At 53.7% G+C, this 26,931-nt stretch overlaps 12 protein-coding genes across 12 annotated transcripts in view; 5 read left to right on the forward strand and 7 right to left on the reverse strand.

Moving 5' to 3' along the window:
• Positions 1–179: 179 nt before the first annotated feature.
• On the reverse strand, positions 180–1,543 carry CC84DRAFT_1214848 (uncharacterized protein; the record flags this gene model as incomplete). Its single annotated transcript, XM_018182678.1, has 3 exons — positions 180–486; positions 530–1,462; positions 1,509–1,543. The coding sequence occupies 3 exons, from the start codon at positions 1,541–1,543 to the stop codon at positions 180–182; spliced, it is 1,275 nt and encodes a 424-aa protein (XP_018038707.1).
• Positions 1,544–5,089: 3,546 nt separating this feature from the next.
• CC84DRAFT_574955 (uncharacterized protein) lies at positions 5,090–6,053 on the reverse strand. Its single transcript, XM_018186727.1, has one exon. It carries the CDS (start codon positions 5,769–5,771, stop codon positions 5,265–5,267), a length of 507 nt encoding a protein of 168 aa, XP_018038708.1. The 5' UTR covers positions 5,772–6,053; the 3' UTR covers positions 5,090–5,264.
• Positions 6,054–6,125: 72 nt separating this feature from the next.
• Positions 6,126–7,424, forward strand: CC84DRAFT_1203745 (uncharacterized protein). The gene is made up of 2 exons (XM_018181849.1): positions 6,126–6,254; positions 6,307–7,424. Exon 2 carries the CDS (start codon positions 6,336–6,338, stop codon positions 7,071–7,073), a length of 738 nt encoding a protein of 245 aa, XP_018038709.1. The 5' UTR covers positions 6,126–6,254; positions 6,307–6,335; the 3' UTR covers positions 7,074–7,424.
• Positions 7,425–10,685: 3,261 nt separating this feature from the next.
• On the reverse strand, positions 10,686–12,867 carry CC84DRAFT_1086976 (uncharacterized protein; the record flags this gene model as incomplete). Its single annotated transcript, XM_018174180.1, has 3 exons — positions 10,686–12,362; positions 12,413–12,538; positions 12,586–12,867. The coding sequence occupies 3 exons, from the start codon at positions 12,865–12,867 to the stop codon at positions 10,686–10,688; spliced, it is 2,085 nt and encodes a 694-aa protein (XP_018038710.1).
• Positions 12,868–13,853: 986 nt separating this feature from the next.
• Positions 13,854–14,567, forward strand: CC84DRAFT_1056656 (uncharacterized protein; the record flags this gene model as incomplete). The annotated part of the gene is made up of 3 exons (XM_018173544.1): positions 13,854–13,906; positions 13,957–14,022; positions 14,075–14,567. Coding segments are annotated over 3 exons (612 nt in total), but the record flags the coding sequence as incomplete, so codon positions are not given.
• Positions 14,568–14,877: 310 nt separating this feature from the next.
• On the forward strand, positions 14,878–16,175 carry CC84DRAFT_1257223 (uncharacterized protein; the record flags this gene model as incomplete). Its single annotated transcript, XM_018184713.1, has 2 exons — positions 14,878–15,285; positions 15,320–16,175. The coding sequence occupies 2 exons, from the start codon at positions 14,878–14,880 to the stop codon at positions 15,806–15,808; spliced, it is 897 nt and encodes a 298-aa protein (XP_018038712.1). The 3' UTR covers positions 15,809–16,175.
• A 768-nt stretch (positions 16,176–16,943) lies between these two features.
• CC84DRAFT_1214853 (uncharacterized protein) lies at positions 16,944–17,511 on the reverse strand (the record flags this gene model as incomplete). Its single annotated transcript, XM_018182679.1, has 2 exons — positions 16,944–17,290; positions 17,346–17,511. 2 exons carry the CDS (start codon positions 17,509–17,511, stop codon positions 16,944–16,946), a joined length of 513 nt encoding a protein of 170 aa, XP_018038713.1.
• Positions 17,512–18,421: 910 nt separating this feature from the next.
• On the reverse strand, positions 18,422–19,709 carry CC84DRAFT_1214854 (uncharacterized protein; the record flags this gene model as incomplete). The annotated part of the gene is made up of 4 exons (XM_018182680.1): positions 18,422–19,268; positions 19,325–19,571; positions 19,623–19,629; positions 19,677–19,709. 4 exons carry the CDS (start codon positions 19,707–19,709, stop codon positions 18,422–18,424), a joined length of 1,134 nt encoding a protein of 377 aa, XP_018038714.1.
• A 947-nt stretch (positions 19,710–20,656) lies between these two features.
• CC84DRAFT_1214855 (MFS general substrate transporter) lies at positions 20,657–23,189 on the forward strand (the record flags this gene model as incomplete). The annotated part of the gene is made up of 7 exons (XM_018182681.1): positions 20,657–21,088; positions 21,135–21,294; positions 21,399–21,463; positions 21,510–21,614; positions 21,763–21,859; positions 21,918–22,261; positions 22,344–23,189. The coding sequence occupies 7 exons, from the start codon at positions 20,657–20,659 to the stop codon at positions 23,187–23,189; spliced, it is 2,049 nt and encodes a 682-aa protein (XP_018038715.1).
• A 413-nt stretch (positions 23,190–23,602) lies between these two features.
• On the forward strand, positions 23,603–25,368 carry CC84DRAFT_1203751 (uncharacterized protein; the record flags this gene model as incomplete). Its single annotated transcript, XM_018181850.1, has 1 exon — positions 23,603–25,368. The coding sequence occupies exon 1, from the start codon at positions 23,746–23,748 to the stop codon at positions 25,366–25,368; it is 1,623 nt and encodes a 540-aa protein (XP_018038716.1). The 5' UTR covers positions 23,603–23,745.
• A 1,237-nt stretch (positions 25,369–26,605) lies between these two features.
• CC84DRAFT_1162318 (uncharacterized protein) lies at positions 26,606–26,902 on the reverse strand. The gene has a single exon (XM_018177960.1). It carries the CDS (start codon positions 26,882–26,884, stop codon positions 26,627–26,629), a length of 258 nt encoding a protein of 85 aa, XP_018038717.1. The 5' UTR covers positions 26,885–26,902; the 3' UTR covers positions 26,606–26,626.
• Positions 26,903–26,930: 28 nt separating this feature from the next.
• CC84DRAFT_1162319 (HET-domain-containing protein) overlaps position 26,931 on the reverse strand; it is a 3,066-nt gene continuing 3,065 nt past the window's right edge. The window contains exon 3 of the mRNA XM_018177961.1: position 26,931. This exon is cut by the window's right edge and continues 1,831 nt beyond it. The gene's annotated coding sequence lies outside the window, so the exon portion shown is untranslated.

Below are 26,931 nucleotides of genomic sequence, written 5' to 3' on the forward strand. Positions count from 1 at the left end.
AGCTCCCTGCATCTACTCAGCCAGAAGCTGAATAGACTTCGTCTATCCGGCTGGTTGCTGCAGTCGAAGTGACTAGAACAACTGTGAGGATGTTTGACAAGGATAATGGTGCGTGCTGGGTTGAACATGGTGGCGCAATCATGTTCTAATGATGCGTGCCCTGGTACTCACTAACAATTCTATCTGCTCCTGTGCATGACGAGCTCAACAGGCCCCAGCTGCTTGGGCAGCGGATCACGTCCGTCGTCTTCCGAATCAAGCAACGATCGTAACTCGTCGTTGTCGGTGCTGCGCACAAAAGTCGAGAAGGTGTTTCGATAGCTTCCCTTGTTTGCCCAGGCTGCGTGCAAGCCCACGATTGCGCAGAGCAAGGTGCCAAGTAGAGCGAGGCCGTACGCGAGGAACAGGCCAATGTGATCGTAGCGATAGACGTTGACGAAGCTGAAGGCGGTGATAGGGATGAAGTCGGCCTCGGTTGAGTTCTTGCTGCGTTTCGTTTAGCTTGCTTGGAGAGGGTTGGATGACTTACATGAAGCTACTTCTGCTCAATAGACTGAGCGTGATGTTTTGAAAAAGTTGTTCCAACCCAGTCCGTGTCTTCTCGGCCTCACTCCAGTCTATGTGCAGGATATTGGCGCTCGTGAAAAAGGTTTGCTGTGTCCAGGGCGTCGTCGAGGGATCAGGAGGGCCAGAAATATAACCAACAAGAAGTCTACAAAAGGCCTCCATGATACCTGCATAAGCTTCTCGAGGAAGGTTCTTGTAAAGAGTCTCCTGACTGAGGCCTATCGGGGCCCCGTAGTCCAGGTTCAACACCGTGAGATTTTGTTCTGGGTAACGAAACTGGAAAGCCACATTGTATGAGCCGTTGTGCAACCTGCATTCGGTGGCATTCGTGTTCGAGGAAAGTGCCGGTGCGCCGTCGTAGCCACTCCCACCACCACGTGCAATGTAAATGCCAGCGCCTGTTGACTCGTCCGAGAATTGATCGAGCGTTTCGGGCCGTATCTGCGGATTTTCAGAGACTAATCCGCTGCCGGCAACCCATGAGGTGTAGTTTGCGCTAGTAAGATTGCCTTGAAAGGTATTGTTCAACGTGTTCTTGAGCTTAGTGACGTTTTTGACCGTTACGCACTTGAGGACTGGTCCATAGAACTGATACTGGTACGTCATATTGCGATAGCGCATTGCTAGAGCCGCAATTTGACCTGAGACTGCAGTACCTAGGGCAACTTGCCACAGCTCGGTCGTAGCAACTCGACCATTTATCGATGTAACAACTCCACCTATCGATGTAAGAGGTCCCTCTGGGTTAGATCCATCCGCCACAGTATCCGTGAATGACCCGTAATTATCGAAGAGTGTAGGTAGTTGGGGAATTTGGTAAGGTATAGTATGTTGAGTTTCGTTGAGCGCAACCGGCAAAGAACCGGGCGAGATGACAGCAGCGAAAGGTACGGTCCTGCCAGCGTTAGCGGCTGAGTTGCTCTTGTCAATGGCGGTCTCACCATGAGATCAAGGCTGCGACAGCCAGTAAAGGCATTTTTCACCAGGGTGATATATTCAACAAACCAAACACATCACCCAGTACTGTCGTGACAGTATCAATCTCATGGACACTGAATCGTTGGCGTTGAAAGTTCCACCATTGTCGTTGAACGAAAGCGGCGCCAACGCAAATTGTCAAGAACATCTTGACTAGGAAGGCGAAGACGGTCTGAAGACGAAGGACCCATGCTTGTGGTATGGTTGTTTCTGCGACGACGCGACCGTCTAGATAAACGTTCATAAAATGGTGCCCAAAGGCGCAGACCAATCCAGCGATTAGAGTCGATAAGATAATCCACGATGCCCTCCAAGATTGTCTTCCACGAGCCGCTGGCGTCGCCAGCATCTTGGAGAATTCCGTTTCGCCGAGACGTTCGTTTCGCACATTTCAGAAGGACGGATTTCGAATGGTGAAAGGAGTTGCGCCAGCTTGGGCGGCTCTTGCTTGATCATGAGGACGAGCAGCCATGGTACCACCCGCAGTACTTTATTGACACTTTGTTATTGATCGGACGACGGTAGAAACGTCAAAGGTAAGAGCAGAGACAGGTTGAGCCTCAAAATAGAAAGAAGGCAGACAAAGCATCACTTAAGGTAAAGCAAAGCAATCTGTCGTGGTGTAACACAGCCACAAGTGTTTCACAGCCTTGCTCGCTGATCTCGTGCGAAAGAATCTTAGAAGCACTAGGGTATTTATTAGGTTTCTAGGCGCGCACGACCTATCAAGTAAACACCGCAAGGGCGCGAAAGAATGTCCAATTGCGAAACAGTAGCATGTAGAGGGAGTCAGATACAGGAGTTGCAAATTCATTTCGTCCCTATCCGATGGCGATGCATTGATACTGCACCTAGAGAGTCACACATTATTGAAGAAACATCTAAATGCACACGAACAATCAATGGACCCAATCTGGAATTGCATACATTCAAAGTCGCCATACCTCAACATCGCCAAACTTCAACATCCTAGCCCGTGACAGAGATCACATATCTTAGACCACCCGCTGCATTCGCTCATCAGGTTGGTAGTATGCACGTTTTGAGTGATGGGAGATAGCATATGCTTGTGAGATCCTTTTTCATTTTTCTGAGAAGATCTGGGATCAGGGATAAGTTAGTTGCATGAGGAATCATCACCATTTAGACTACATGGTACCTGGAAGACCGGTCCTTTGAGAAGGTCTTCAAAGCCAGTGATGCACGTGTGTAACCAGGAAGCTCTCACGAGTACTGATAGCCTCCTGAGCAGAGCCAGAGTCGCGGCATCTGCGTACACTCAACAATCCACTCTTCATCCCTAGCTCTCCGTCTGTCACATATCCCAATAAATCTTTACCCCGCATGAACAGCCAACAGACTCAACCTCGGACTTCATGCAATATTTCGAAGCTGCCACCTCAACCTCCCCACACACGACGACGATCGTAGATACAATGGCACTCGCCCCGTCCCTCAACAAATTTCGACCAATTCATTATTATCTCCCCCGCGGGTCCCACTCCGGACTCCGCTAGACACTGTGATCTCTGAAGAGCGCTGGGTTTGCTGTGCTGCAGTGTTTATCGAGACGTTGCGGCGTTTGGCAGCGGACTTCGGGGACTTACCCCGCAAGCAACCTCACGGCGAAAAGCCACCGAACATCATCGGTATCCATGGTGAAACAATCTATAATCATAATGATGGATCTGGGCCAATCCGAGGAGCGGGTCGATTGGATCGATCGCGTGACTTGACTCAGATAGGGATGCATTGTCTGTCTAGCGGAGAACCCAACGACTGACAATGAAGTCCTGCCAGCTCCGAGACTTCCCAGTGCCCGTGTACATCGTCAAACGGAGATAGCAAAATCTGACAGAGGATACGAGTCGAGTATATTGTACCCTTACCAATAGCGGTACGGTTGCTGTGTCGCTTAGTGACCAGATAGTCCGATTACGGAGGCGGGTTTAGCTGCGGAGTATGGGGCCAAGCGTGCACTATAATTCGACGGATTTGATTCGGGATCGTAGGTGTGATTTAACTGTTACGAATGAGGACTGCTGGTGTAGAAATATGCAGAGTGGGAGTCGCTCGCATCAGTCACGGGTTGACGTGCAAGGTAGTGGCGGCAGGTGCGGATCCTACTGGAATTATGCGGCCGAGAGAACATCAAACTCGTCAGCGACTGCGTGGCTAATGGAGTATTAGGAGTGGTGTGTTGGACGTAGATGTAGGGCTTGTCTTGATTTTACGATCTGGTATGCGAGGTGTTACCCGGAAGTGGGTAGCCTGGGGTTCATGTGGTCGACGTCAACAAAATTCCCATCCGTGGGTCGAGGCTTGCTGAGGTTGATGCTTCGTAGAGGAGTCAGGTTGCTAATACCGTGCAGATGTTGTCACTCTCCTGCCGCTGCGAATAGTGGATGAGCAATCATTAGCGAACGCAGGACTGCACAAGCAATGACCAAAACGGGCAATGCTTCCTGCGCGCTCCTACTTGAGCTTCCGACAAACGCGGGAATGAATAATGCGGTTGTGAGTGGCATTGGCGGTTCGCTTCGTGATACCTAATGGCTAGCAGACTGGAGTAAACGGTTGCGCGGCTGCAATAGCAAACACGTAGAAATTGAGCCATGCTTTAGCGGACAGACAAGGCTGTGCGAGGCTGTGCAACGAACTGATGGTCAATTCGACGCATTATCAAACGCAGATACTCGCTGGTATGTATGCGCGTCTGCATTGCGCGGTGTCGCGGATATTGGGTCCTGGCGGTGAGGCTGCGGTGTACATTTAGGATTGCCTAGGGGCACAGATGCGGCGGTGAAGGTGTCCCACGGATTGCCCTGTCAGACGCTTGGCTTGGTCCTTGCATGTGGTGCATGCGGTGTTACTTGAGCAGCGCGATGGTACCGTAGGGCTGTGCGAAGCGTCGCCGAAGTGCACGCCAACGCAGGGTAGCGAGAGCTGAGTAAACGCGGCTGCGATGGGCTACCCGCTTTGGGGAGGTTCAGCCCTTTGGAACGGTCGTTCAGCATTGGTTGCGATTGGCGAGGATGGTTGGCGGGGGGACAGTTACAAGCTGGTGCGAGGCTTGCATGCGTGCCTGTGAATCAAGGCAATAATGGATAGTGCGCAATGCGACAATAGGCGCGTCCGAGGAATGGACTTCCAGAAGGGGTAGCAATAGCAGCGGTCTATCCGATGTATTGTTGCATTCTGCTCGCAGGAGTCCAGACGCGAGCGCAAGGACTATGCCCCCGCACTTGGAAAGAGGGATAGGCATGTGCAAATGATGGCATTGTGCGGGCGCGCGCTCGGCGAATGAACAAGTAATGTGAAGGGATAGCATGATCGGACCCTTTGCGAGTGAGGGGCATGATCGTGTCATCAACCATCGGGCTAACGTTAAGGATTGGCTGGCTAGACGTGTAGGAGCATTTGTCAGGGCGAGATTGTTCAGCAGCGTTCGCAAAGCAAGCCGCCCGCCCAATCAAGACGGCAACTCGACACAATGCTGCAGACGTGAGTAATCGGCGTCAATTTCAAACCTCACGAAGGCGTGATCGTTAGAAGGCCTGCTCTGATCTGCCATGACGTTTCCCCACACTTGGGCGGACGGCGGCAGCCTTGGTGTTCCGCTGGTTCGCCCGTCTGAGGCTGCCAAAGACCGAGTGCCCGCTTCTGCGCTAACACGGGACGCGCTGTCAATTCGTCCGAGCAGGCGTGATGACTCCTTGCTACCACGGAAACGATCGTGGGACGGGCACATTTGGATGCTCCGAGCCCGAGGCGGTGGGCACGCGTAGACGGGCCCGACGGGAGCAAGGCGTCGCAAGCAGAGGTGGAATCGAGAGCCGTGCAATTGACTGTCCCGTCGTCTCCAGCGTGCAAAGCGAAGCGCTGCGATGCGACGCAAGCGATGGAACGCGAGCGCGCCGAGCTGCACTTTCTACACAGACGACGGAGGGCCCGCGGGCTGGGCGGTCTGTCCGCTGCTGTGGCTGCCCACGCTCGACGAGATCAGCTGAGGCGCGGATTGGCAGCACGCGGAGGCTGAGACGACTGGAGCCAGCGTGCCAGCACACGCCAGCGCAGTGTGGGCTCAGGCAGCAGCAATTTGGCGGACGACGCTCTTGCGAGGACGCGCAACTGGCATTCCATGCAGGTGCTCGTAGGCACAGAAGTGCGGTCTGCAGCCGTGGGCTAGCGGACTTTGGACCGTGACTCTGCTGAAGGGCGGACATATGGGGGTGCGATTACATGCGATGCCCTCTGGCAGCGATGGCGCCGTGGCATGCGTTATGATTCATCCAAGCCAGATCCAGCCGTGGGCATGTGTAAAGCCCGAACGAATGCAGTCGGCCGAGCAGTAGCCTTTTCCAAGGTTCGTAATCATCCAGGGACATTTACGGGGCGGAGCTAGCGGACGACGATGCACCCCTGCTGGCCGAGCGCGCGCTCGGACGCTGGCGCAGGCTTTCTTTGCGGTGAGCTCTTGTCGGTGTTATGCTCAAGCCCGAGCATCCCGGGCCTGGTCATCCACCGTCAGAGAAATACATATACACCGCGCCCGTCCGCTTCAGGCCATCGGTCACCAACTTCAACAGTCCAATCCACTCAAAGAGCTTCAACAAGAATCTTTTTGACATCACGACTACTCGACGACTACTCACTCCTCGGAAACCTTTGCTCGGACCACCTTCCCACGCCATTGGCTACTGCATTAGGTTTGTGCAGCCCGCCCTTCAGTCACCGACCACAACTGACTCACCGACGCAGGCATAAACATTTCTGCCTACATATTCAACATGCCTTCCACATCCCACCTAAGGATACAAACGCACTTTGAGCCCATCTCTGCCGAGACGACCCGCACTCCCTTCGTCTCTTCGCCCCCCGCAAAGAAGCAAAGGATGTCTCTCACCCAGACGTACTACATCGCCGCCTCTGCCCGCTCCAAGCTGGGCAAGGAGGCCTGCCGCGCCGACCACGACCTCCGCCTGCTCGTCGGCCATGCCAACCTCCTCGACTCGCTCATGATCGAACTCCAGGACGCCGAGAGGCAGCAAGAGGCCTGGTTCCACAGCACCGTCGCCAAGGCACAGAAGTCAGAGGAGCCCCGACACATCCAGTGGGCCGACAGCATTCCTGAGGACGACGACGACGATTCTTCCGACTCCGACTCCGAGTCTGACTACTATGATGAGGAGGGCGACTTCGACATGGTCATGCCCCGCCGCATTGCACAAGCACCAGTTCAGATCAGCACCATCGAGGTGGACGACGAGGACGACCAGTACGACGACTTGGAGGACGACGAGGGACTCGCTCTTACCCGCGTACCATCACAATCACCACCAGAGCTCGTCCACGACGAGGACTCGGACGACGAGTCGCCGCCTACCCCGCCGCAACCCACAATGGAGTTCTCGGCAAAGGAGGCCATGCTCACCACATCCTTCTACGACGAGAAGTCGCAACCGCTGTTCCAAAGCGAAGAGATCTATCTGCCCGAATCAACAGCTCCGCTCATCACAAGTTACTAAGGCCAACGCCGCCATGTTGACCTCTTCTTGTCTTTGATTGAGCATTTTAGCGAGCGAGTCTTTTTCAGCATTATATCACATTTTCTTTTGTCTACTGGATGGATATCTGGGAATTTGCAGCGCGGCCCATGAGCACGACGCGACGTTATGGCTACGGAACTACCCAACTCTTTGTTTGGACGGAATCTATTGAACCATGATGGACGGAACTACATAGGCTGGTACGAGATCTCCCGCTCTGATGGTTGAGACTCCCCCTAGCAAACTGAAATCAAACACGATAATTCTACCAAAACACTCTTACTCCACTTTGTCTCGTGATGTAGTTTTCCCGTCCCACCCACCATCAGTACTGCATGTTCATTACCTTATCGCACCTTTTCCGTCGCATGAACTTTGAAAATTATCGCCTGACCGCCTTTACGCGCCCGTGCGTGGCCTGACCCCTGCAAAGGGCGGGAGCCCAGCCAGCTGCCAGCGCGCCGGCACTGCGGCAAGGCTGAGGCTGCGCGGATCATTCTTGACCGGCGCCGCCATTGCCTAACGTGGACCATATTGCGATCGCGCGCCGTACGCGTACGGCGCCTGTAGGCAACGGCCAGATACGAGCGTCGCGAACAGGTGCTCCACGAGCTTGCGTGTGCCCGCATCCTGCACAGTGCTGCGGACGAAGCCTACGCAGCAACGACACAGCCAAGGCAACTCTGCCACAGGCGAGATCCCCCGGTCGCAGCCGGAGCAACTCGGCGCTGGGTGACGAGCATTCCGACAGCGCGATGTCTTGGGGGCAGGCTCGGGGTTAAAACGACTCCGTGTCGGCCTCCCGCGGGCTCCTTTGGTCACGATCGCTAGTCTGCAGTCCCCCGTCCGCTTCTGTGCGAGGACAAACAGGAAACTTTGTCACGTTGATCAACGCGGGACTCGACGGAACCCGTCGCGTGACTTGCACTTGTGCGTCGTTGACGTTGATACTGCGTGCATGTATCGTCCAGATGTCCTTTGCATTCCGCGATTGCCAAGATCTAGAGCACGCGCACCGATCGCATGTCACAGCTCCCGCAAATGTGTCTTCCCGCTCTTCAATGCCACGAGTTGAGTGTGGGGATCGATGCGCAATGTGGCTGCGCCCCCGTCATCTCAGCGGCCATAATTCCCCGTTGTGCAATTCCGATGGCAGTTTCATGTTTGGGCATGCGTTTCGTTTTGAATGCAGGCCACTCATGCGAGCAATGGGTTTCTGGTGCGTGCGCGCATGAGTTTGATCCCCGAGGGCAAAGGGTTCATGCTGTGCAACGGCCACAGGTACGTACCTGGTCGTCTTGGCTCAGCTCCTCAGACAGAGTGTTGGAGTCTCAGGCTCGAACACACACGCCGCGCGTGCCCTGGTCCTGAAGGGGCTGGTAATTGACAGGGCACACTATGCCCCTAAGCTGCCCCTCGTTGCGCTGCTCATGTGTTGGCATCAACTACACAATATCAGCCCAACTATCGGGGCCGGCTGAGAAGAGGACCGTCTAGATACAGCAGAGTATTAACTTCAACAAGAAAACGGTCCTGTCAGATCCGCCCTGGCCTTCAGGCAGCCTCAAGGTACCCAGGTACCAAAGTACCAGCGCGCCTCACCCCGGCCCCACTCTCAAGCCTCTCAGCGTCGGCTAGCCCTGTTCCTGTCCTCAACGTGGCTCAAGTCGAGGCCCGCGATTCAGGGTTGGCAAGTACAATGCGGCGTACATTTCGTTAAGACGAGCTCGGTTGGCTTACAACAATCAATCTTCTGGCCCTGCGATATCGCAATTCCACAGGCAGCGCTTTCCTAACGAGGACAACAACGCGCCAAAACAACTCGCGAATCGCATCGCTGTAGCCGTGCCAGTCATGTTTATCCGCAGCACAACGAATGGAATGCCCTGTTGGGCCTAGCGATGAGTAATACCCGCGCACGCACAAACGAGCCAACCACTCGCGACAGGCTCACCTTGTGCTCACAAATTCGCATCCGAGCATCCCTTCTATTTCGGGCGCAGACCCCAGGCGTGTGAGCAAGCCGGAGATAAAACATCGTGAATTGTTCAGCAGCCTCAAGTCTACCAATTCTCGATGATGAGTGACGCTATCAGCAAGCCCCTCAGCAAAGGCCTCGTGCCAGCACCTTCACATTGCTGCTCTTATCAGCTTGATACCAAAACCATATCTCAATAGGTCACCAGACTTAGATCTGAGTCACAAACAAGATTGCATATACACCCCTCTCCAGCAATAGCCGCGGTGACCGCTTGTCGTTCCTAAACGTCCATGATCGTCATTCTATCTTATCGCATCTCGGTCGGCGGACAGTCGGAGATCCGCATGCCCACCGCACGCGATACTTCTGCTGCATCTGCATCTGCAAGACCCTGACTGCCTGTCGACCTGCTCGCCAGACCTCGGATACTTTTCCACCCACCGACCGGCCGACCGCTCCGTGACTAACCAGCCCACGAAATGCCTCACCGCTGCCGGTCCCGAGTCGAGCTCTTAACCTCGGATCTCGTACATGTGCGCAGCGGATGATCCGCACAATAGCGCGTCGGCACAACACTAGCCACAAGCAACCTTCACGATGAACGTTATTTTTTTTCTTCACACCACGCCGGACATACGGCACGTGCAGCCACGCCAGCAGTTGTCCCTCGGCTGATGCTGTAGAACGGACCCTGCCGCCGTGCCCGAGTAGCCTCGCTTGAGCCCGAGAAGCCTCCCACTAGCTGTGTACGAAAAAAACCTATCCTACCCACTTTTGTGCCGCGGGCACCAGAGGAGAAAAAAAACTTGGTTGGGCAGAAAGAAAGGCATGGGAAAATTCTGGCGCCGGGTAGCGGTGGATTAGCGGCATGCCCTAAGCTGTGCGTCAGGGCTGTCCATGATGAGTGCTGCGTGCAGGAAATTCCTGCACGACAGAGATTTTGGCCAGCGCTCATCCCGCGATGCTTGGCGGAGGAGCTTGGGCGGACGGAGGGCGCGAGCGGAGGCTTCTGGGCGAGTTTGGGCGAGATTGGGAAGGCGAGGCTGGAGGGGCGTGAGAAGGAAATTTTCTGTAGGGCAATGACGGGACGGGAGCTTGCTTAGTTGGGAGCGCGTCAGAGATTGCGCCCTGAGGGTGTTCGTGAGGTCGGTATCCAGAGAGCCGTGGATGGTGTGGGGTCACGTGAGAGGATCCGACGGCGTTAAAATGATCGACGCGGTGATAATATCGCTAAGGCGCACGTGGAGCTCCCAGGTTGATGACGTCTTATCTCCGTCGGGAACATCTTACCCCCGCAGCGCAATCCGGGGTGGTGAAGGGCGGAGGTATACATGTGTGTTGTATCTCCGCTTGTAGTGCAGATCTGGACATGAGCGCTGCAGGTATCATAGCTAAAGTCACGTCAATCCTAGTGCTGGATGCTGTCTTCCCTGCCTCGATGATCTCTATGGAACTATTCTGAGCATGGAATGATTGCATGTAACGTATCGATTCGTGTAGTAATGGACTGTATAGAAAAATCTTTACCAACAACCCTCAGGGTATACCCTCCAATATGTACCAACAGCACCCTCTGTAACACCATCCATGTATGCATTACGCCTGTCTCTTTACCAGCACTCCCACTTCTGCCCACCCATACTCACCAGCCGATTGAAGAGCTCGTCTCGCAGCGGCACAGCAGTCACTTTATACTTGATCGGCTCGCCAGGCTTCGTGGTCTTCTCCCCCGGCATCCGAGGCTTGTCCTTCAACACAATTTCCAAGCCGTCCGCAACCTCCCTGCCCATCGCCCAGCCGACGACAAGCTTAGCCTTCCAGCCATATCCGCCGACCTTACGCATCTCGCTGATCTCGCCGATGGGAATGCTCCACTGAGGATGCAAGTCCTCTCTCTGTTCCGTACCGACCTTCTCGATCGTGCTGTCTGTGGAGAACGCAACGCAGGGGATGGTAGCCTTCGTCGTAATGTACACGTGTCCCTTGTGGCCGTGGTATCTCGCTTTGAACTCGACAGGACCAGACTTGAGATTCTCGTCAGGCTTCTGAACGGCACCGAGACGGTTCTTCGCATGCATGTCGCCGACCTTGGCTTTGACCTTGTCAGCGCCGATGGTAGTTTCGACGCCGCCTTTGACAGTGCCCTTAAAGAAGTTAAGGATCTTAGTGCCCTTTTTGCCGTGCTTTTGATTCTTTGCGGAGTCAATGTCGGGACCTGCCGTCTCGTGGGCGGTGGTCGGGTCGTGCGTCATGGCTTCGTCGAGCTCCTCTTGGGTGGCATTGAGCGGGTAGTCGGCGCCGGTGGCGCGGAGTTCCTCTTCGCTGATATCCGCGGGCTTGTCTGGGGGTGGTTCGGCGATGTGAGGGGGAGGTGGGAGAGGTGCCTTGTTTGCTTCACCGATACGGAGGAGAGTAATGGTTAGCTGGGCGTTGGTTGGGACACCTTTGAGAAGGGTGTTGCGGAGCTCTAGGAGTTTCTGCCAATTAGGGAACTCCCGGTTCAAGTACCTGGCTGCTGGCAAGATGATAGGATCGCCAAAGAAACCGAAGCCCACACCGAAGGTGAGACCTTTCATGAACATGTAGGATGTGATGAAGAGAGACAGGAAAACAATGGGTGCGAGGACAGCAGCTAAGCGGATGCGATATCGGTCTTGGGGAAAGGGGGGCGTAGGTGAGAGTGCATTTGCGAAACGCTCCCAAGTGTCGGTTGCATCAGCGATACCATGCATGATCGGCCGCATCTTGCTCCACATGGCAGTCTCCATAGGTACTTTCGTCTTGTCATGCTTCTTTGTAGGAATGCCACCGGCAGCTTTGTCCTTCGCATCAGCAGCGCCAATTGCGATTGAAGTCGGGTCCGGAACAGCATCTGCCGAAGAGTCATCTCCTGCTGGTGGTTCACCTTGAGGATGCTTTCCGGTCGCGCTGGACAGTGCTATAGAAGCGACTCCGGAAACGAAGTTACTCGCCTCCTGCTCAACAGCTTCGCCCTTGTGATTCTCAGGGGCGCCAGTGGCACTATCATGACTGCCCAAGGTGCCAGACTTTGGCTTCTGGATACCTCCAGTCTTAGCGGAGACCAAAGCGATGGGGGCCGGTGGGAACATAATAGGACGTATTGGTGGATAGGCAATGAGTGCCACGGCAGTGAGAGAGAGGACAGGGACCAGTAGATCGAGGAACCAAGCGGCAAAGTACGCAGCGCAAAACCAGGACGTGCGCCGAGTCTCGCGCCATGATCGCAGCCGCATGATATGCTTTCCGAAGCCCATTAGGCCAAGGCCCTAATCTATGGTAAGCCAAGTAAAGCAGTGATGACAGCGGATAGACTTACGATAGTCATGTAGAGACGCTCGATGTTGCTCCTCAATTTGTCGGGGGAGAATTCTTCTTCGTCTGCAATGTTGAGATCAAGTCCACCTGGAGGTGGGTTTGGAATCTCTTTCACATGATACATTTGCTGCTTTATTTTAGTTTATGTTGTTACGGAGTATACAACAACATTACCTTGTTGAACCGTCGAACCAGCAGCCATAGATCCTCGTTGCCCAATCCTCCAACCAGTGGCGCCTCCACCTTCTCTTTAGGTTCATTCCAGCCCAGGTCGATCACTTCTTCTCCATGAGGCATCTGAGCTGCCCCAGCAAGCTCAGGGTTCTTTGCAGCCTCCACGGCTAACGCATGGCTTTCAGTCGGTTCATCTGTCAGGGTGGGTGTTGTGCCATGCACCTCACGAGGATCCTCTGCGGGAATGGGGAGCAGGTCCTTGTAAACCACTCCTCCAGACATCTTGGCTTATAATGATACTCAAAGGAGGGAAATAGGTGTGAAAGGAGGGGTCACATTTTTGGAGGTTTGTTTGCGCGTATCGTACATGCCGCTGCCATTGCGTCATGGGTGCGTGCACAAGCCACACTACATCATCCGCGATGGTGATTTTCAATTGCCGATAAAGGGAACACCGCAAATTCGGATGGACATCTTGTTCGCAACAAGACTTGTGGACATCCACGAGAATAAACATACAATCATCCTGCGTTCGTGTGACCATGCCCAGCTCGGAGCTGTGTCCGGTAGTATCTCTTAAAGCGCGTGCTCATAAGGCCCGATGCTCTGGGGAACGCCTCGCTTACCTATACCGCATTGAGGATCTGCGATCGTGATCCACGCTCCTCAAAGCCCAGTATCTTAACTTCATCGCCAGGTTGCAACTGGGCATCATGTCACTCACGGCGTATTGTTCCGTCTCGAGCCGTCGGAACAACTACGTGCCGACTCGTCAGATACACGAGCTCGCCAACATTCAGTGGTAAGAATTGCAGTGAAACACGATCAGTTTTGTGCCACCCAATGCGCGTTATATCAGATTTGAGTGACTAGTGTCGTTGCCTATTCTTAATAAGTACAGTTATACTATCTAGGATAGTAGCAGCGTCTAGATCAGCTCCGTCTCTTGTCCGCATGATGGCCCCTGCCTTTTATACCGACGGACGCTAAGCAGGCCCGTGCGCCTGTTTACTTCTCCATCCAGCATCGCTGCTAAGCCTCAATTCCAAATACACGATCGACGTCTTTCTTATAGCATCTTTCCGCATGCCCTCCAAATGAGTTTTGTCTATCATCAAGACGACAGCCCAACCCCGCACAACGAAGACGTCATCGGCAACAGGGTTCCTCGGCTCCTTCCCGAAACGCAACATAAGCAGAGCAAACCCTCTCATACCGGAAGGAGGACCTCTATCACGTTTGAGCTACCTTCTAAAGAAGCATACGGCATGTCGGACGACAAGAAGCAGAAAGCCAAGCAGGTGGCCGCCGAGAATGGCGTGTACGTTCTTGCGCGCATTGCACAAACCGCCAAACACTGACGAGTATCAGCGTCAATCCTGGCGGAGCAGCTATCCTGGGTGCTGCCCCGTTATATCTTGCATTGATACCGTTGACGTACGTTTTCACAATCGCATGATCGCAGACTGATAATCTGACCATATCCCAGCTCCTACCTCACCAAACCTGACAGTGTCGTCCAAAAGCTCAGCGAGACTCTCATCAAACTTGTTCCTGGTGTCGGCATCTCATCCATTTCCAGCGGACGAGCCATCCCAGCTCTTTCCGCCATCTACCTCTTCTGGACGTTCGGAGTGTCTGGGGCCGCGTCGGCTGCTGGACAAGCCATGGGCCGGGAGGAAGGTTTCGACAATGATCATCCACGCAAGCACGTTACCGAGTTGGACGGGCTGCCACTTCGCCTGCGATCCGCGCACTATGCCCTCATGGAGAACTTCCCAGGCTTTGCGCTGGCAGCCGCACTGGCGCAGGTCATTGCACCCACTGATTCACAGGTGGTGAATCTGCTGGGCTTTCACGTCGTTGCGAAGTTGTTGGTGCACTATCCGGCATACCTCGCAAACATCGCAGTGCCTCGAACGCTTGCGCATATTAGTGCTACGAGTGCGTTAATCAACGTGTGCTGGAGGCTAGCCACTGGTGCCTAAGGCCAAGATGAATCTGGGGAACCCGACAGAGTAGCGAGTGAGCGAGAGCTTCATGCAGAGATTTATGTACGAAATGTTCCACTGCGAGTTCATGGCTTGGTTTTGCAAATAGTAACTAAATACATCACCCAAATAGTGACTTTGATCAAATGAAAGCAGCAAAACTTGAAACTCAGCCGCACTAGTTCACAGTGTGAAATACACTTGGCAAGTGCCACGCTAGCAGAGATGGTTTATGCTGTTCCACTCTCTATACAGTTTCCGATTGCAAGCGTCCCTGCTCTCTACTACACACGCCCACCCAATGGACAGCAACCAAGGGCCTCGTATCCAGGGGGCCGCTCTTCCCCTACAGCCCGTCCCAGGTGGGAATGTTCGAGGTCTTACAGGTCTCTCGAGTGGTATGTACGGGGCAGCTGTGATGAGCGCTACACAACTCATCGCCGCGATCAACGCCGAAGAAAATGCGGCACTCAGCGCTTCTACCAACGACACTCCTGGAACAGTCTTCAACCGTCTTGTCGGCCGGATCTGGATTGTCACTATGGAATTGACACTCCCGGTGTTCAATGAGTATGTTCACTTCACTGAGGAGCCGAGCGAAGAGGAGTGGGCATTCATCGAGGCGAGATTGCAAATCGCAAATACATACTTCTTCGACCATGTGTTTGGCGAAGAGAACCTTGCCATATGTGGCCATTTGAGTCAAACAGTAGTGTTACAATACTTCTAACTGACATTGCTAGGCGTGGAACCACTTGGACAGCTATCATATCCGCCAGCGGGCCAATTACTGGCGCATGATCCCTCTTACCCACATGGATATCATCAACTTCATGACTTTTATTGGCCCTTATTTCCGCAAGGATGAGTACCTCGCGCTCCTAGGTCCACTGAAGCACTACATCGACTTCAACGAGCTCTATGAGCAGAATTCCCTGGGATTGCGAAGGAAAGTGGCAGGCCAAGACCTGCTTCCGGCGCAAGAATCCTGCTTGAATCTATTCCAGAGCCTTGGTCAGTTCTTCGTCACCTATTGTTATATCCTATGGACGACCTTTAGTCACGGGGGACTAATGCTTGCCTCGGTTGGAGAGTACAACTTCCCTCCAACGGCACGACTGCGCACGGACTTCGCCGCCCTCTATGCGGATTTCAAGAAACTCGCATTGATTCCTCTTGCCTACAATGTCCCTGTTGTTGAAGCCTGGTCAGTGGGAGGCGAGGCCAAATGAAGTTCTGGGTAAGTCTGTCATCGTCGAACAGCTCCTGATGGCACCCATCAACGGAAATAGACCATTCAATATGGCACATCGGACATGAGATTGGGTCACGAAAACGTCTCAGCGTGGCGTAAGCGATAGCATGCTCAGTTATTGCACACTCGAGGGTCTGTTCAAGAGGCTGGATGTCCACTGCCTGGTATGAGCGAATCTGGATTATGCACATGGTGCAAAATGGAACGACAAGGCATTTATAAAGTTGTTCTGTATGTCGATTTCTTAGACAGAGCAAGGTACATGTAGCTACCCGTGTAAAGGGACCGTAGGAGCAAGCTGGATATTGAGTCTCGCATCAAGGAGAGGGGTTGCGTGTTACGCCACTTGGTACTCGTTTGCTACTAGGCAGCAAACATTTGTGCCTGAATGAACCAAATTGTCGTCCTCTGTGTTCCGACTACAAGACAGGTCAAAAGTACGCATTGCGAACTCGTGGTCTGGCGGTCAAGACGTCCTCGACCTGTCACCCACCAAAGGGCTTACTCTGCCGTGAGCCCCCAATCTACGAACCCACACTCTCTGAGGGCCCAGCCCCTCTATATACCTTCCATGGTCCCGAACAGCCGAGCGCCTGTACGTCGGCTCGGGAATTGAGCAGTAGGAACTCATCTGTGAGGTCGACGAAGACGCAGGTTCGGACTCTGCCGCGTTCAATCGTATTGTCGTCCTTGTTTGCTCTTGTCTCAGCGGGAAATCCAGAACGAGAGTATCTCTACTTACGTGATGCAGACTACCCTGTACACCGTGTACTGAACACCCCGTAAACGGGGGGACCTTACTGCTTAAATCACGGGCATGGCGAACTCACTGCAACGTCTGTTGATCGTATTATTATTGCATGCCGACATGTTCACTATGAGACCACAGCATTAGGAGTAAAGTAAAGAGAGAGTATCATGTACACACTAGCCGAGCGTGATCAATTGGCACGTCGTATCGCCTCCGCACGCAACTCAAAGCAGAACAGTATATTCGTGAGGTACCAACATGTCAATAGGTAGAAAACCATTCTCAAAAGAAAACAATACTCAACAACCACCGACCCAAACGATGCCATTGTCTGCAGCCCCCGTTCGCATCCACGCCCAATCTAGCCGACCATGCCACCCTGCGCATCGATGATGTTCTGCACGGTGACCTCGGTCAAACACCTGAACATCCTCTTGCCCCCATTGCTCCACGTCCCCTCACTGCACTGAAAGTCATCCCCAGGAAAAACAATACAGTTCCCATACACATTCCCATCCAGGCCCACCATGTCAAAGTTTCTATCCTTGTAGATGGTAAAGTGGTACTTTGCAGGGTCGTCGCTGTTGAAGTTCATCTCGATGGTGGAGATCTCCGAGGGATTGCCGTAGTAGTAGCACTGCTCGACGGGCTCGCAGCGGACGCCGGCGTCTCCTGAGACGTCGTCGGAGGAGCCGACGCGGAAGGAGTCTGCGTTGGGAGGGTCAGTATGGGGGTTGAGAGGGTGAGGGGGAAGGATGTGTACCGCGCTTGCCCAGGGCTTGGTCGCAGTCGGGCTCGGCTTCAAAGATCATCCACTGGCTGAAAGCACCGGTGCCGTCCCAGCTGTTGTTCTCGTCGACTTGGTAGAGGTCGAAGTTTGCGGCGGCGAGGCCGGCCAGGAGAAAGAGGGGTGCGAGGATGGTCTTCATTTTGGATGGGATGAATGTATGGAGAAGTTTGAATGCTTTAAAATTGTTGAGTCTTGTTGCTTTGCGGCGAGATGGTGAGCTGGTGCTGTTGACTGAGGTGACAGAGAGACTTTTTATACCATCCATCCCCTCGCAAGCATCCCATGGATTCTATGTTCATCGAAGATGAACGCAGCATCGACTGCATCATTGCCAAGTTGTTTGTTCGCCTCGTTCCTTACGCCGAGCAGCCCAGCTGCATCCTTTCCGAGTGTTATGCTCCCGCCGGTGAGCATTTTGTGCTATCCTGAGCATTGTTTGCGAGTGCACACTGGTGTCTTTGCTTCGAAATGTAGCTGCCTGCCCTTGGCAAAGTTCCAGATGTAATAAGTGGCGTCGAGACGCGCGAGAAAGGGTCGCCAAGTCATCAGCAATCGCCTTGACTAGTATTGAGGCCTATGCAAGCAGTGTTGTGAAGACAAATACGAGGTTTTTTCGAGGCTGTGGAGAGAGGGGTGCAGATCGTAATGCAAGCCAACTCCTTTTGAATTGCTGCTCTGCAACGCCTCGCCTAGCAACTCTCGCAAACGTCAAACACATTATATTGACCTCAGAAAAATAACTAGAGTGGGTTAGATTCAGTCGAAGGCATGTACGATGTCGCTGGGCGTAGCCTGTCTGCATACAATTCGACTGTCACTCAGAGTCTGCATTTCTTCACTTGCTTGCCGCGCCTCGTGGTGCATGTGCTGGCCAAGAACGGGGCGTTGTGTACCACCGATGCAGACATCGACTACGATCGAGATGCGAAAAAGAGACATGCGAAAACGCCTGGGAATACGTCATCTGACATGGTGAGTTCCTTGAAACGAAGGTAATGTAATACAAGCTAGTAGAAGGATTTACTACGTGGGGTCGAAAACAACTCTTCCTACGAGCTTGCGCTGGCTTCAACTGCTGTACCGCTCTCGCTCGTGTCCTTCTTTGACTCTTCGTTCTTCTTCGCTGCTGCCATCTGCCATGCGGGGATCGCAGCCCGCCCGTTGGCCATCCTTCCGTAGGGTGACGAGGCTGCTGCAGGCTTCTCGGGCGCGGGGGCGGGGGTTGTTCCAGCGCTGGTTCCCTGGCTATCTGAAACGCTTGTAGAGGCTGTGGGCTGTTCGGGCGCTGGGGTTGCGGGGGCGGAGACAGGTGCAGGGGTGGGCGTCGCTGCTCCGCTGATGTTGTTGGCAGTCGGGGCGGAGCCCAAAGGCTGGCCTGAACCATAGTAGCTGGGGGGCGTCGTCGTCGCAGGAGGACGGGCTGCGCCAGCGCCCATTCTGTTGCCAACGAGTGTCTTCAAGCTCTTCAGCTCGCTCGACAGCTCCTTCAATCGCGTATCCGTCGCGTCCTTCTGTGCATCAAGAGCCTTGGGAATGAGATCACGCAGTCCTCGCACATCGTCTTCTATCCGCCTGTTGTCATCCCCTTGCCGCTTGGATGACTCCTTCAAGCTTGCGAGGACGCTTTCCATTTCACCGAGGGCGTTGTCGAGTCTTGCTGTCCTTGCTTCCTCAGATGCCTTGAGCGCAGATGTGTCTGTGTTCAATTGGTCGAGGAGATCGAAAGCCCGCTTGAACGACTCGTCTATGGACGCTTTGTCCTGTTCGAGCTGGGGCGGCGTAGGCGGTGCAATGAGGGGCACGATGTAGCGCTTCGCTGTGAAGTAGAGACCGTAGCTGATACCACCCATCACCGTCGCCATGATGAAGTAGTCGCGCCAGTCTCGTTTCGGAGGCCTTGCGATTGTCAGGGTGCATGTCCGTGGGTGTAGGGATGGGTTGAGATGGCTTACTCTGGGGGTGGCGGCTGTTGCCAGTACCCCGGCGGAGGGTAGCTCCCGTACGCCGGAGCCGACTGAGGCGGTCTGTATGCATAGTTGGAGGGTGTGGAGCTCTGCGGAGCTGGTGAGGAGGCGTGGCTGGGGCCTTCGGCAGCGCGTGCGAGCGAGGCGTCTACTTCCTCTTGCGTGAGGTTCTTCGACTGCAGGAATGCGATGCGCTTTTCCAACGGCGCACTGGCAACCGAGGGGTCTTGCAGAACTGCGATGCGGTCAGCGGGTAGCACGAGTGACGGCGTCGCCATAAACGTACACGAGACCTGCGCTTGTCAGTATTGTTCCGTTACGTTTGGTAGGAGCAACTTACTGCCGACTCTACGAGGTCCTCGCGGACTACCATGGTGAAAGACTACCGCTCACACGATAGCATCAAGCGACGAGGGTGTGCTGGAGGAGTCCACTGGCCGACGAGCATGCGGTCGCAACGCGGCCCGAAATGATGGAGGCGCGCAGTTGCCTCGGCTTGCGGGTCCGGTTGCCCTCACGTGCCACTCCCCATCCGTGCTTGTCCGCAACAGGCTCACTTTCCCGACATCGCTCCCATGTGCACTCGCCCATGGACGAAGAAAAGGGCCACCTCAAGAGCTGCGGAGAAGAGTCGCCAGGACAAAAGATTACACGATGATGGCCTTGCCTGGCCGTCCTGTCTCACAATCGCGCATGCATCCTGTCTCGTCATCAATGCTCCCCATCGTCAAAGACCATCGTAGAAAACGACGACACAGAGTCTTGTCCACCAGGTCTATCATCTCTCACAGGAGCTGCCCGTCCCTCGGCGCGAGCGTGGAAGTCCATGTTCCCCAAAACCAAGTCTGAAATGCTCTTGCAGACTGACCGACCGCTCTTTCCTCATCATGCAATGACATATTCCCATCGAGCTCACTGTCCAACCTCTCGGCCCGCCTGCTTCGCTCTAGAGACCACCGTAAATATCGAAGTTGTTCCCCAAAATGCAGCGCACTGGGGTGTTCAGCTCTAGTCAAGCTGCGTGCATGCAAGCTTGCGCCAGGTAACACGGGCTACTGCATTCACTCTCACGGTCACTAGCGCTCGCTCGCGCTTGCCGTTTGCTCCAGCCTCACTACGCGGGTCAATTCCTAGTCACCAATCTCTTCCTTGCGACGCGATAACATCTCCCGCCATCTCTGTATCACAGGTAGTTCTGTTCGTCCAGCCTGCCCCTTTGCAGCGGGAGCCCCTCCCTTCTGTGTGTGTGTGGACTTCGCCTGTGGGTGTCGTTGCTCGCACGCGCAGGTCGAGCTCGTACCTGCCAATTTCTCCGCAAAGATGGCGGGCAACCCCCAGCCCCAGTCGGCACCCATGCTTGATCCAGCCCGCACTGTTACTATCATGCCCGCGCGCGTCCTGTCCATGAACGCGGCTGGCGGCTACGACCCCGATGCCATCACCGTGGTTGGTTCAAGGCCCGGCTCTTACAAGTCCAGCGAGCCACTTAGTCCCAGTGCAAGTCAAACAGACAAGGCCGTCGACAATGCAGCCGCGTATTGCGATACCGGTACTTCGGTCGCAGCCGCGGAGTCGCAAGACATCCCTCGAGAACACGCAGAGCCCCCAACTGGGGCGGATAGCCCCGGATATCTTCGCATTGCTATAATGAGAAAGAACATCCTGTCCTCAGAGAAGATCTTTGTACTTGTGTCGATCCTCTTGTTGGCGACTGTACAAAGCCTGGACAACTTCATGCGTGTCCTGTACCAGGTGGGTAGTCCAACCTACCCTCATGTTTGCATCTAACGAGAGACAGTATGAGGTTGCCACAAGCTACCAAAGGAGCGGGATGCTTGGGGCGCTCAATACCGTTCCTACTCTTGTCGCCGCTGCCATGACCCCATTGATCTCAAAGAGCGCAGATGTATTTGGCCGTCCGGAAACTCTCATCGCCTCTATCGCGTTCTACGCACTAGGTAAGCACTCTGAAAAGGCCACAAGAATAAGCCACTTGGTGTCTGTTGCAATTCCGGGAGACGACGAATGTCCCGCACTGCAAGACCCAGCTAACCCCTGAAAGGCACTGCCTTACAAGCTATGGCTACCACAATCCAAATCTTCTTGGGCGGCACCGTCATTTGGGCTGTAAGTATCCAAAGCCTCCAGAAAATTGCTCCACTAACAGCGTTAGATCGGTTTTCTGGGAGTCATTTCAATGTTTGAGATCATAATTGCGGACCTTACATCGATGAGACTGAGAGTAGTCGTGTTTTACTTGCCCGCCCTTCCGTATCTCGTAAGTCCCCCAGCTTCCTCGCGATCGTTACGTGTAGTACCTCGTCAAGTGGTTTTTATATCCCGCGTCACCCTGGGATAAGCCGAACTGTTGTTTGCTTCATGGCAGATGATTCGCGGCCTCTTATAAATACAGGCTAACTGTCTAGGTGACGACCTGGTTCAGTGCCGTGCTGAGGAACGCCCTTGTCGAAGCCTGTCCCCCAGTGAAGTGGCGTTTCGCTTGGTCGGCAATTCTGTACACCGGTACGTGTCCTACATCCCAGAACCAATCTAGTCGCTTGGAAACTGACCGTCCCGGAAGTATGCTCTGTGCCCTTGGTCATAGGTCTGTTTACAATCGAGCGCAACGCGAAGAAAAGACTGTCCCCGTCTGAGCTTGAGAACGCGATGAGGATCCCTGTTCGAGGTTGCGTCTCTCGCCTATTCCTACGCCTCCGGCAAATGGACCTACTTGGATGGATTTGCTTCATGGGCATCGTGGTATGTCTCTTGGCGCCTTGGGCATCGTTGCCGCTCGTGGTCCCACACCGCCAGGGATACGGGTCAAGCCCCGCTACAATCTCCATGACTATTACCGGGCTGCTCTGTATCGTAATATTTTACTACGTGGAGAAGTATTCAAAGTATTCCATGTTTCCAAGTCAGGTAAGTCAAAGACCAATCATTCGCGAGTCTAGCCATACCTGGTGTGGACAAACCTTACTTACGAAACGCTGAACGTATACAGCTGCTTGGGGAAAAGAGAATCGTGACAGCTCTCATCATGGGATTCCTCTATCATATGGCATACTATGTGCAATCCACATACCTTCTAATTGCACTGGGAATTCGATACAACAATAATGACGACAATTCGGCACACATCGTGGGCCTGTATACATTCACTTCCACACTGGTAGGCCTCTTCATCGGGGTCATTATCAGCATAACCCGTGACCTCAGGTGGTATCTTCGATTTGGTGCAATATTCTACCTCGCCTCCTTCGTGCTCCAGTATACTCGCGCGAGTGGAGCAGATAACGTCAGCCAGCTTGCAGTCACTTGCTCACAAGTACTATTGGGCATCGCCGGAGGATTATTCCCATTTCCAGCAATGGCTTTCGTTCAAGGAGCGCGAGATCATGCGCAGCTGTCTACACTTCTCGGCGCTTATATGACGGCGTGTCGGGTTGGAAGTGGCGTCGGACAGTCGCTTGCTGGCGCGATCTGGACGAACGCACTGCTCCCCAAGCTCCACCAAAGTCTCGAATGGATCGTCACCGAAAATGAAATCGACATGATGTACGCTATGCCCACGGCCCATGAAGATCTGTACCCTTGGGGATCGCCTCCCCGGGTGCCTATGGTGGAAGCCTTTGTCCAAAGTCACCGCTATCTATGCGCCATTGGCATCATAGCTTCTATGCTCTTAATCATATTGGCCTTCCTGGTCAGAGATGCGTCCTTGGACCCACTACCGGAGGATGAAGGCATTGACCTGAAGCCACGGCAAGAAGACGTGCAGCTCAAACAAGCGTCGGAGACAATAATTCCACGCTCCCTTCGTCCCAGCCGCCATCCGATCATCATGTGAGGGTGTCACTCACGATCTGCCAACAATCCATATATGGATGTCAAAGATGGATGCATTACCTGGCATGAGATGTTTTACTCAATAGTCTAGGTAGCTGATGGGTTCTACATCCCGCGTTTATATCATGTGTAATGGCGTTGCGAGATTGTGTTCCACGTCCACCATCTGGTTTCGCTACCGACTGACATGACTTCACTTTAGCGTTCACCTCCACGGCTCGGCTCGGTCTCGTGAGTCTCCACTCACCACGTGTAATAAGACAAATGCTTGCTCGCCGCCAATCAGGACTCACCCGAGTGTACAATAAGACATCCCACGTCCGTCAATGGTGCGGGGGACTATTGTCAAAGACCGATTCCAAGACAACAATGGCGCTGCTAACAATAGCCTTGTTTGAGTTGCACTTGCTTTGTTCCATATATACTTCGACCATTATAAGCTCACCCGGGGCCCCCACATTGTGCAAACGACTATCTTGTGCCTGGATTCGTTTGATGTAGCCCAACGTGAAGTTGTTCAGCATACTTATACACTCGAAAGTTCGAAAGTATACATTATGGAGCCATGGAAAGCGCAGACAGCGAAGCAGGGTGTCAAGGCGGGCTTCAACCCTTCCACCAAGAAAACCGGCGTTATAAAGAATAACAAGCTCGCCGCAGATGCCAGAAAGCCCGGAGACTCCAACACGGCTAATGGCACCAAGTCCGCGTCCGGCCACCATTTCTTCACGGCAGACGGTTTGCGCGTCCCTCTCTACGATGCCCGTGGGAAACGTATCACACAAGCCCGCGACGGACGCGCCGTTGCACATAAGATCTCACGCCAGAGATTGCTGGACGAGTATGTTCGAAAGTACGCTGGCAACGATAAGGTCGACGAGATGGAAGGAAAGACGCAGGGGGCGCAGAAGTGGAGCAAGAATCAGATTGGAGACTGGATCACTGAGGTGGAGACGAGAGCGTATGGGCGAGGGCCGAAAGGGAGGACGGTGAAAGAAAGGAAAGAAGGGGATGGAGCAAGCACGCAGAGCAATGGACTGGAGGAAAGAGAAGAAGCGCCTATGGGGAGGGTGACGAGGAGTATGCGTGAGCAGATAATGGCGATGCTAGCAATGGGTGGGGAGACCGCGGATGTGTCTGCACCGATTCCTGTTTCCAAGAAAGCGCCTGTGGGCGCGAAAAATGTTGTTGTTACGAATGGGGGTCGCGTCGTGACTACGAACGGAGACGCGAATAGCAAACGCAAATTGCCAGCCCAAGATCCACAGGCGACGAACAAGAAACCCAAGCTGGACAGGACAAACGCAGGGCTCCCTTATTCCATCATACAGAAGCCTGCGGCTGCAACTCCTGCTCAATCAACCTCAATTACCAAGGCACCTTTCAACCAGAAAGCTGTGAGCACAGACGATATACTGCCTCGAAAGCGCAAACCTGGTGTCGCAGCTGATATGCCACCCCCTAAGCGCAAACCTGCTACCGCTCTCAGCCCTACTGCTTCCAAATCCACCGCTGCCAGACCTGCAGCGCCCTCTACGAACAGTCAAACCATCAAAGCTCCACCAGGCTCCAAACCCCAGCCAAAACCCCCCTCTCTCAACACCTTCGATTGGAACCACGCCAAAGATGACCTCTATCTCCCCGGCAGCGTCTCCTGCCTCAACAAGGCGGAACCCCACCCCTTCCTGTCCACCTTCTCCCTCGACCCAACGTTCGAGACAACCCTAGGCTGCACCGCAAACACCACGCCCCTCCGGGCCCTTAGCCTTCCGGCATCTCGCTCACACCTCATCATGTCAACCACCGCCCTCAAGTTGAACAGCACCAGCGTCCACCTGGTCGCCATCCCCGACCGCGACCTCGAAAACCAGCGCGCCGCAGCCGCCGTGAAAAAGAAGGTTGGGCCCCCACACCGCCGGAAGAGGAACATGATCCCCGCCTTCCTCAAGCCTGGCACGCACGGATGGGACTACGAGAAGCACATGTGGGGGCTCAAGGGGGACAAGGATCTCGAGACTGGACGGGGGCATCAGGTCGACCCTGAGGATGAGAGGAGGGTGCAGGTGGGAGAGATGGCGTGGAGCGAGTTTGGGGAGAAGTATCCTGGTGTGAAGGGGAGGGGTGGGATGTGGCCGTGTGGGTGTGTAGTAGAGGGGAGCGGGGAGAGTGAGGAGGAGTGAGGACTGAAAATGGGGTGTGAGAGTCCTCATGGCTGGAAGACGGTGTGCGTGGTTTGGTTACATTTACATTTGCATTTTGGGTCTGGTCTTCGATAATCGTTTTGCCATCCTTGATTTGATACACTTTCTGCATGTACGCTAGCATACTCGGTCCTTCCATTCAGTTGGTGCAGGAAGTATGCATAACTGACGTACGTCCATTTCTCACGAAACACCCATTATGCCGAAACAATTACTCGGTACGTCGACTTTAGGGCCTAATAAAGCCTACTATCTTGATTGCCTAAGAGCGAGACTCTATATTAATAGCTTTCAATATCTTCTCTATCGATCTGATCTATGCTGTCAAAAAATTACAATTATAAAGTACCTTCCGCCCTTCGCAAAAAAGGTATACCTTCTTAGGCGAGATCAATTACAATAAGCTATGGGGCCAACATCATGTTACTGTGAGTTCTTCAATAGCTAGACCCTCTCTCCACTGTCCCAAGAACCTGGTTTCTGTATACGAGGTCGATCCAGCAATAAGGCTGCAGCTGGTGCACAATCTATGCGGATCACCACCCCTGGTTGGTACTTTGGAGAATGGTCAACCAATTAAAACATTCGATGATTATCCTTACATCTCGTATTTTATATTACCTAAACACGTGGTAAAAGGCTTATAGCACGTTGCTGTTAGGCTTTCCGACCCGTTAGCCCTACGTACCGGAACAAAGCCCACGTGCACGTGCGAAGACTAATTATAGTAAAAGCGTGGCGCCAGGGACCAAGCCAATAGACGACCTCTGTGTCCGATTACATGGTCATCTAGGAGGTGGCTGGCGCGCCTACACCTATTCCTAAAACGGTTTCTCCCTTACTTGGAAGGCATTCAACAAGAAAACATATAGAGACGATGAACGACAGACTTTAATTAATCAATCATAACTTTTCCATCCGATACTTGACGATTCTCATCACGCGATTATCTGACACTCTGTGTGCTAACAAATAGTGTCAGACCTCCCCCACCATGGACCAGGCGGCTCACCCTAAGGTCATGTGACTTGGACTATATAGCACTAGGAGCTGGCGGGTAGAGCCCGTCAGCGATTCGTCTATCCTACACCTAAATGCTACTATCTCTCCACTGTTGAAGTCAAGGCTACACTGTTCACCCCATACCTCTGACAAATAGCCTCTAAATTAGATAGTATCATCATAGGCTACAATTGTTGCCATAGCTTTGCTTAATATGATATATACTCGTAGATACTTACAAGCGCATGTCTTTGAATCTGTTAAGTAACTCCACGTCTGCTTGCTCTTCTTCCCATTGCTCCAGGATTAGCAGGGAAGACAAGTAGTGCGGGTAACTAGCTCCTAGCACTTGTTCACGCCGTTGTACACACTGCTGCATCAGATATATAGCTTTTACAGTCCAGCCGAGTGATTTCCAAGTGAAAGCTAGGTTGTTCATGCTGGTCAGCGTGTCTGGATGGTCTGCTCCGAGCTTCGTCTTGCGAGTCTCCATCACCTGCACGTCTAGCTTCTCCGCCTCCTCCCATCGGCCTTGGTTCC

Source organism: Paraphaeosphaeria sporulosa, assembly GCF_001642045.1.
Source record: "Paraphaeosphaeria sporulosa strain AP3s5-JAC2a unplaced genomic scaffold CC84scaffold_3, whole genome shotgun sequence".
Lineage (NCBI taxonomy): Eukaryota > Fungi > Ascomycota > Dothideomycetes > Pleosporales > Didymosphaeriaceae > Paraphaeosphaeria > Paraphaeosphaeria sporulosa.